The sequence below is a fragment of the Mirounga angustirostris genome, unplaced genomic scaffold (assembly GCF_029215605.1).
Source record: "Mirounga angustirostris isolate CCGP_5_RB_7025 unplaced genomic scaffold, mMirAng1.0.hap1 SCAF_4, whole genome shotgun sequence".
Taxonomy (NCBI): domain Eukaryota; kingdom Metazoa; phylum Chordata; class Mammalia; order Carnivora; family Phocidae; genus Mirounga; species Mirounga angustirostris.
The window spans coordinates 37,979,696-37,987,871 of NW_026991712.1; the positions used below are offsets into that span (position 1 = coordinate 37,979,696).

Here is an 8,176-nt window from a genome sequence, read left to right on the forward strand (position 1 = left end):
TCAATTATGAAATAATAAATGACTCTAGAATCAATCAAATATGAAATTGTGTTGTTTAAATTATAAATGTTATATAGAAATTCAGAGATGGGAAGATTAGCGTGGGCTGAAAAAGAGACAAAATGAAATTGGATCTTATGTAGACCCAGGCTTGTCTTTTCTTGGGGAAACATAGCTGTGTGTGGTCTGTATTGGCCCTTCACCTCACCATCACCTGTTCATACAGTTCAGAAAGTTCCAAGGCCCCCTGTAGTCTGATTCTTTATCCCCCCAGTGATTTGAACATATTTGACCATATAACAGATATATGATTAATACTTGGATTAAAATTTAATGAAGAAAGAATATAATACAATGCATTGTGTATATATATGTATATATATATAATGCATATAATGGTATGATATACTAAGCTAGCTTCTGTTTATGATAGGGCATAGTTTATATATATATACACCAGAACTTTTCATACACCAGGGCAAGTGGTGCTCACCTTCAGAATCCTCATCCTGGGAGCCCACATACTCTTTCCCGTAACACTGTCATGCCTATATTTTTGGAAACCCTCTTTTGAATTTCCTTCAGAGTTTGTGACTCATTCTTTTCAGTATCCTCAGTGGTGACAAATCTTTTTCAGTTGAGAATGAATTTGATTTTTAGAACCAAGAGTAACTTAGGGCCAGGTAAGGTGAGTAAAATGGAGAATCAAGCTGAAAAATACCATTTTTGGTTAAAATTGACATGTTGACTATAAAATAATGAGAGCATTTTCCAATTTGGCTCATAAAATAACCAAAGACAGTTCCCTTAATAAAACAAAAAATAAGCTCCAAGTTTTATCATATTAAAACCAAGCCTGAATTACTCTCAGAGAATCTTCCTGCTCTAGAGCAGATGGTGACTCCCTGAAGTCCAAACCCTGCTTTGCCTGGCTCGGGGCCCCACCAGCCCCTGGCTTCCTCAGAACGGTGGGGCTTCCTCCTCAGGACACCCCCCTTTGCCCAGACCAACACAGCCCCCGCTCCCTAAAGGGAATCTGCTCTCCATTGAATTTATAGTGAGGCTTCTCTTTTTTTGGTTGGGCATCTGTTTTTAAAAAAAACACCAAAAAACAATGGATGCTCTCCCCAGGAAAGTGTACCCGTGAACATGCAGAATTTTGCACATGAGAAGCTTCTTTGTGGACTTGAGAACCTCTCACTGTAGTCCATAGTACATGCAGTAGGGGCTCGTGGCCGTCCCTCAATGGTTCTAGTTCCTGATCTTACCCTTCTGACTACTCTGTGAGTTTCTTAGGGCAAGGAAATAGTTTAGTGCTTCTTTGCTCTTCTTACAGTACCTACCCAGATGCTGAGTATGTAATAGCATTCTGTAAATCACTGTGGTTTAACAGTTTTTTTTTTTTTAAACTGCCTACCTGCCACCATTGCTTTAATAGTTTCTGAAGAAGACCAAGTTTTAGGATTTTTTTAATGTTAATGAGATAAAAGTCCAAGTGTTAGGTTATATATTTCAGGGCATCCTAAAATATGTTTCTCAAGAGATAATCCATATCTTGCTGTTGTGACATATAAATAATTACAGTAAAGCCCAGTATGCCACAGATCCCATCACGTGGAATGGATCTCATCCCCCCCCCCCCCCCCCCCCATATATGTGAGGCTTCTCTCACAGAAAACCGGTAAAGGATGTGCTAGTGTTGTTTCCAGAGGCAGCATAATTGTACTAAATCATTATGGTCAAACTATATCGTTTAGTCAAATCTTATCATATTGTCAAACTATAATGTGTATGGTGAAAATTTAATAGGCAGTTTATCTTCAAATTGGCCAAGCCCGTGTCAGAATTTACAGAGCACTGTTTACATCAGGCTTGGGCTATTTTGAATCATAAATTTAAAACCTTAATGTATCAAAATGTTTGGGACAAAAGTATTCTAGATAATTTAATTTTCTGATTAACCCAAGTACTTAAAATCTAAGCATTTGGCAAAATGCAGGATAGAATGGTTGATTTAACCTGTATTCAATCTTGTCACATTCTTGGGTGATCTCTGCAAGTGTTCACAATTGTGGTAGTGCTCCAGAGCTGGCAAGGATGTGAGAGATTAGAGTGAATATATCCGAAACATATCCTGAACGTCTGTGTGTTGGCAGTGGTGGATTCGTCTTTCTGTCTTTCTTTAAAAAAACACTTTTCATCAGCTTATTTTTTTCACTTGCTCTTTCCTAAAAGCAGAGTTTTTTTTTATTGCTTTTGTTGAAAGATGACTTAAGGTTCTTATAAGGTGTGGCTTCTTGTTTCTTCAGGGAAGGAATTCCTGTTTTAAAAGTTGAACTGTATTTCAAAGATGATATAAAGAGTTTGCTGAAATATACTAAAGCCCATTAGATTTTAACCTATTGTAGATCATTTTATTATGTTGATATCTTAATTTTTTTTCTGTTTCTAGTTAAAAAATCTAAGTTTAGAAGAACTACAGATGCGGTTAAAAGCGCTGGACCCCATGATGGAACGAGAAATAGAAGAGCTTCGTCAAAGATACACCGCGAAGAGACAACCCATTCTGGATGCAATGGATGCGAAGAAAAGAAGGCAGCAAAACTTTTGAGTCTCATTTCTTCTCTGTTTGTTTCTTTAACTATTCCTGAGACCAAGAAACCACTAAGAATTGAAGAAATATTATTATTGGGTTTTTTTGTTTAATCCCTGAGATTTGTGCTATACAACTAGACAACAGTCCAGAACTGATGATGGTACATACCTGGTCAGTTCCCAAAAGGCAGAATTTACAACTGTAGCTACTATGTTTTCATTTTTAAATAATGAAAACAACAGACATGTATTCTTCTCTAGATCTGTCAGCTGTGTTCGGGCGCTAACAGTGTGTTATATAATGAACACTGTGTTTAGAGACCTTGAAAATCTGAAGCTATTGTTTAATTGTACAGCACTGAAGGGCTTTATGTTACAATATTCTTTATTCTTATTTCTGGTAGCTTATTTATTGTATCCCCAGGTAAGCTTATTTATTTATGCTGTTTCACTTTGTTTTGTTTTTAAGGACAAGATCAGGCTAGCTTTGGTGAAGGGAGGGGCATATTAGTGGATGATAATGTACAACCAAATTATACTTTCAGCAGGGGGCTATGGGGTACATTCCTTGATTTCCAGGATAGTTTTCCAATAGAAGCAAAGCAACAATAGTAATAGCACCCAAATGGGCCAGACTCTTTTTTTATACTGAAGCAATAATTCCATTTTTACCTTCTGAAATTTTGTTTAATGTTTTTATTCTTGATGTTTGGTACAAATAGAACTATATATATTTAGGTCACACGGAGCTATAATGTTTAAAACCAAAGAAATCAATGGAACCTTTGCACCAAAAAAGTGTGGTAAATATTTTAAAAGAAGTAAATCCTTAAGACAAATGTAATTTGTTAATATTGTTTCACGTTTTATGTATAGGCCTGATAGCCAAACTGTATCAAACTGTAATCTCATCAAATTCACTTCTGTGAAAATGTGCTCAGTCGTCACAGGACTAATTTTTGTTGATTTCATTTATTTCCTGGGAATTGGTAAACATCATGTGCCTGACGATAACAAAATAGCAAAAACATTTGTACTGAACTGTGTAAGCCTTGGGGACTGGAAAAAAAAAAAAGATTAAAACCGTTAAAAAGAAGCTCATTTCTAAGCTGAATGAACGTTTGTGTGATTGAACTGGGACCAGTCAGTTCTTAAGCTGCATATGGCCATCTAGACAGTGTTTGTTCTTTTGTGTGTTTAATTACTATGTGTAAATCATCAAGACAAATAAATTTTACTGTGCCACCCAGTGCATCTCATCTCTATGTCTTTTTTAAAAACTCCCCTCCTGGATTCTGTCTTTTCCTGGCATGGAAGGTGTATTAGTGAGGACAGGCTGGCTGGTGTAGCAGTAACAACCCAGAAACCTCAGTGGCTCAGCGTAACACAGGTGATTTCTCACTGGTGCTCCATGCCCATCCCACGACAGCAGGACCCCCTGCTCCCGCCACTCACACCCAGGACCCCCGCCATCTGCAACATTGATGGTCACTGCAGCAAGAGAAGGAGTGCTGATGAGGCTCACATGAGCTCCAGCCCACTGTGACACATGTCAGGGGGGCCACAACCAGTATTCAGAACTAGTCATGTGGCCACTCGTAATTTCAAGGGAGCGAGGAAGTGCAACCTTCCCGCGCGCCTGGCGGGGAGAGAAGAAATGCCAGTAGGTTCACTAGGGACTGCCACAGAAGGTGGAGCATCTCTGGAAAACTTCAGTTCCATTTTAAAATGGCAGTTGCGCCCCAGGCCATGCCTTAGAGTAATATTTATCTCTGCTCTGTTGAGTCCTGACAAATAGTAAATTGTGTAGTTGGATATGAATTAGTAAGATTATTAAAGTAGTAGTGAGTATTGAAAAGTTTCTAAACGTTATTAACAATGAAGACTGAATTTACAATATATGCTTCAGCTACATCCTTATGGAGTCTGCTTGGGACAGCAGACTGAGTCAGTCAACTCAAGCACCCGACCCTTTTTTTCCCCTTTCTTAAGTGTTTTTCTTTTCGGTAACCTAATACCTTGCTTAATTTGATGGAATCAAATGACTGACTTGCTATCATCCAAGTAAAACCACCTACATGAAATGTCAAGAAACCTATGAAGATGATTTTTCTCCAGTTTGTTAAATTAGAAAATTTATGCAAATTAATTCAATGAGGCCTGTTAACCACTCTTACTAATTCAGTCTCAACAAGAATCCTCCTTTTAATAGTAAACATTGAGTGTTCCAATCACATTGTAATTTGTATGTAAATAGATTTTATACCCTATTGTTATTTTTATTCTTTATACACACACACACACACACACACATTTAAGAGAATTAAGAACAGTGAGCATATTTTTATTTTAGAGCCTTAGGAAGCTTCCAGAATATTTTAGGATAATCTGTTTCAAAATTCTTCCAATCTTCTCAGTCCCTGCCCACCACCAGTCAAAAAAAGGAACTTAGGGTGAGTTTTGAAGAACCAAAAGCCATGAAAGAATCCTTCGAGTCTAGGTAAGCCTTGATTAGTCATGATGCTGAGGAGTTTTCTAGTTATTTTAATGAGTTTAAGAAGAAGCCTCTTATTATCTTGACCTTGGCTTCTGAGAACATTCCAAAAATAGGTAAGTGTACTTTCTACACACCCCCGTCCTTTCATAAATGCAGAATTGTAAATGTAATTGTAGCTAATGAGTGAGGATTTGTCTTGCTGAAAAGCCAGCATCATTGTATATGTTGTTCTATAGATGAGAAAGTTTTTTCTTTGATTTAGATGACTCATTTCTACAGACTTACAATACACTTAGCTTATTTTAGCAGAAACAGTTTTATGTTCAGAATATGAGCTAATTTGGCCAATATACATTGGAGAAGAAATTGTTTTTATTTAAGTGGATTTCAAAATAGTAACATCTATTATTGGGGACACTTAATATTTGTTGGACACGATGCTAAACAACCTAACATACATTGCTTTTGTATTTCTTTCCTCTGCTTATTTACTGAATCAGATCCCTGAGGTTTAAAATCACTCTCTACTCACTGAAGGATATGTAGCTTCTCTAGTGGAAATTATATAATACATTAATAAGATGTTTTTAACTTAGTTACAGGAAATCTTTTCAAATTAGTGACACATTAGCATTCAATAGGAATGATATTTTGGTGTTTCCTATTCTGTATGTTAAAGATTAATGATTAAATCCTGAAAATACTAATGATACAACACTCTAAATAGAGCATCATTTAAAAAAAATAACTGGAGTTACATTGCATTACTAAATTAGTATCAGGCCTAGGCATTTAATTAGGTATTTCATCAAAATGCTATTTTGGAGTACAAGCTACTTTTTTGGTCCCAACGCCCAAGAATTGGGGGTCTAAAGAGAGAATCACTCTTCTTTGCTCTTTGAGCAATCTGATGAGATCTGGACTCAAGGTGTATACCTTAGTTGGGTAGTCTGGTGCCACTGAATGGTGGCTTATCCTCCTGGGAGTCAGCCAGCTTCTCCCTGTTCCATGTCCACATAAAATACTTGAACCTCAGCCAACCACTTCCTGAGTCATGAAAAGACCCCAAGAGAGAAAGCAAATGACCAGCTCAATTCTTCCACCAATCTTGGAAAACCAACTTCAAGGCCATGTTCTTCTCACAGTGGATCTTATCAGTAGCCAGACTCCTTGCCACCACTTTTTTTTTCACTTGATTAAGCTCTTTCAATTAAAATTCTGATTTTTGGGGTTGCTCTTCTGCCTGCAGAACTTTGCCTACCAAGTTAGGAATGAACTCTGCCTCCTGGCATTTGAGATCTGCATCATGCCCCAACTGACATGACCTCATCTTACATTACTGCCTTATTTGAGCCCTTTCTTTCACCAACCCGAACTGCTTTCAAATGCTATCAAAGTTATGTGATTTATTATGGATTATAAGCTTCCTGGGAGCAGAGACTTGGTGTTTATCCATCTTGTTTCCCCACAATGCCTTCCAGGATGTTAGATGAAATTGGTAGTAAATAAAGTTTCATTGAATACTATTAGCTCCAACAAGAAAAAATTCTCATCATTAACCATAAAGGCTAATCTCTCTCCTTACATCCAGGTAATCATGGTAACAACAATAATACTAGTACCAACCAGTTTTTGAGCATCTACTAAGCCAAGCACTTTTGATACATTATCTCAAACCTTCATAACAAGATGCAGTCTTTTTTTCAGAAAGGAAAGGACAGGAGAGATTAAATGAGGTCACAAAGCTAGTCAATGCCAGGATCTGTCTCCAAAATCTTTGCATTTTCCATTAGACCACATTGCCTAATAAACACAGGAAGTCTGGCTTTAGAATATTGGATGGAATTTGCTAAGCCTGCTTGCTGATCTTAGAGTAGCTTTTCACTTAAAACTTAGAAGTGGACCGTTGTTAGCTAATGTCCTTTTCTCCATTTCATGGGACCTACATTTTCTGAAATGGCATCCTTTTTACCTGTAAGGGAAAAAAAAAAAAAGTGCATTAAGTTTCCAAGGTGAGTTGTACAAAGTTTTTTTTCCCCCTTTATTATTAGGGTATATTTGGAGTTCTTGTGCCTTGAAAATCTATGTGGTTTTTTTGGGGGGGGGGTTGTTTTGTTTTGTTTTGTTTTGTTTGTAAATTGAAATGTGTTCTATTCTTTCCCTTACAAAAGTCTGTCTTGGATAATGAGTACTTTGGAGAAATAATAATCAGCATAGTAGAAGGTACATGGCCTCAGAAACAAATTACCTGGGTTCAAACCCCAGTTCTTCCTTTATACTGTTGTTGCCCTGGGCAAGAATAACCATGCAGCTGATCTGTGTTTCAATGTCTTCATCTGTAATAATGCAGCAGTTGTGAAGATCAAATATTCTAGTACATGTAAAATATTTAACAAAGTTCTTGGCATATGGCACATAGACAAGAGCTTAAAAAATAAACTTTTAATCCTTTCCAGTTTAGGGCATTGTTTTTACAAGAATGAAGAAAAAGGCTCTGTTCTTCATTGATGAGCAAATTTATGGTAACTTCTAAAGTGCCTTAGAGACTCCTAGAACCCAGATGTGTGAACCTTTAAGGGCCTGGCCTACTCTCAGGTAGTGATTTGCACTGAGGAAAATCATACTCAATTTTTAAAAGTATTTCCTTTCTACCTAAAACTAAGCCATAAGCTAAACATTCCCCCCCCCCGACACACACACACACACACTCTCTCTTTAAGACTTTCCTTTCTACTTTAGGGATATTGTTAAGGCCAACATCTATGGCCACATTTATGAAGACCCATCTGGAAATTTCAAATTTATGCCCTTAGAGTTTTGCTTCACTAAAGTTCTAGCATTCTTGGTCCTTAAAAATATGAGTCATGCAATTGATGGTTTCCCAACATGCTTCAGTTCCAGGAAGCTCAAAATCAAATTGACAGTTAATAGCCTTATGGGATTCTGTGAGCTGCATACTTCCATTTCCATGATCCTATATTTATAAAAACAAAAGATTTCTAAGAAGAAAAAGAAAAAAAATATCTGTGGAGGTTTTGGTCCTTCCATCATACTTAGAAGGATCTTGTTCCCTATTATGTGCAA

At 37.0% G+C, this 8,176-nt stretch overlaps 1 protein-coding gene across 4 annotated transcripts in view; it reads left to right on the plus strand.

Annotated features, from left to right (window-relative positions):
• Positions 1-3,847, plus strand: part of STK3 (serine/threonine kinase 3) — a 271,666-nt gene extending 267,819 nt beyond the window's left edge. For all 4 annotated transcript variants that reach the window (XM_064588079.1, XM_045896164.3, XM_045896166.3 and 1 more), the window contains one exon: positions 2,453-3,847. In XM_064588079.1, coding sequence (XP_064444149.1) covers positions 2,453-2,611 — 159 coding nt within the window. In that variant the 3' untranslated portion in view covers positions 2,612-3,847. The remainder of the gene's footprint in view (positions 1-2,452) is intronic.
• Positions 3,848-8,176: the final 4,329 nt, after the last annotated feature.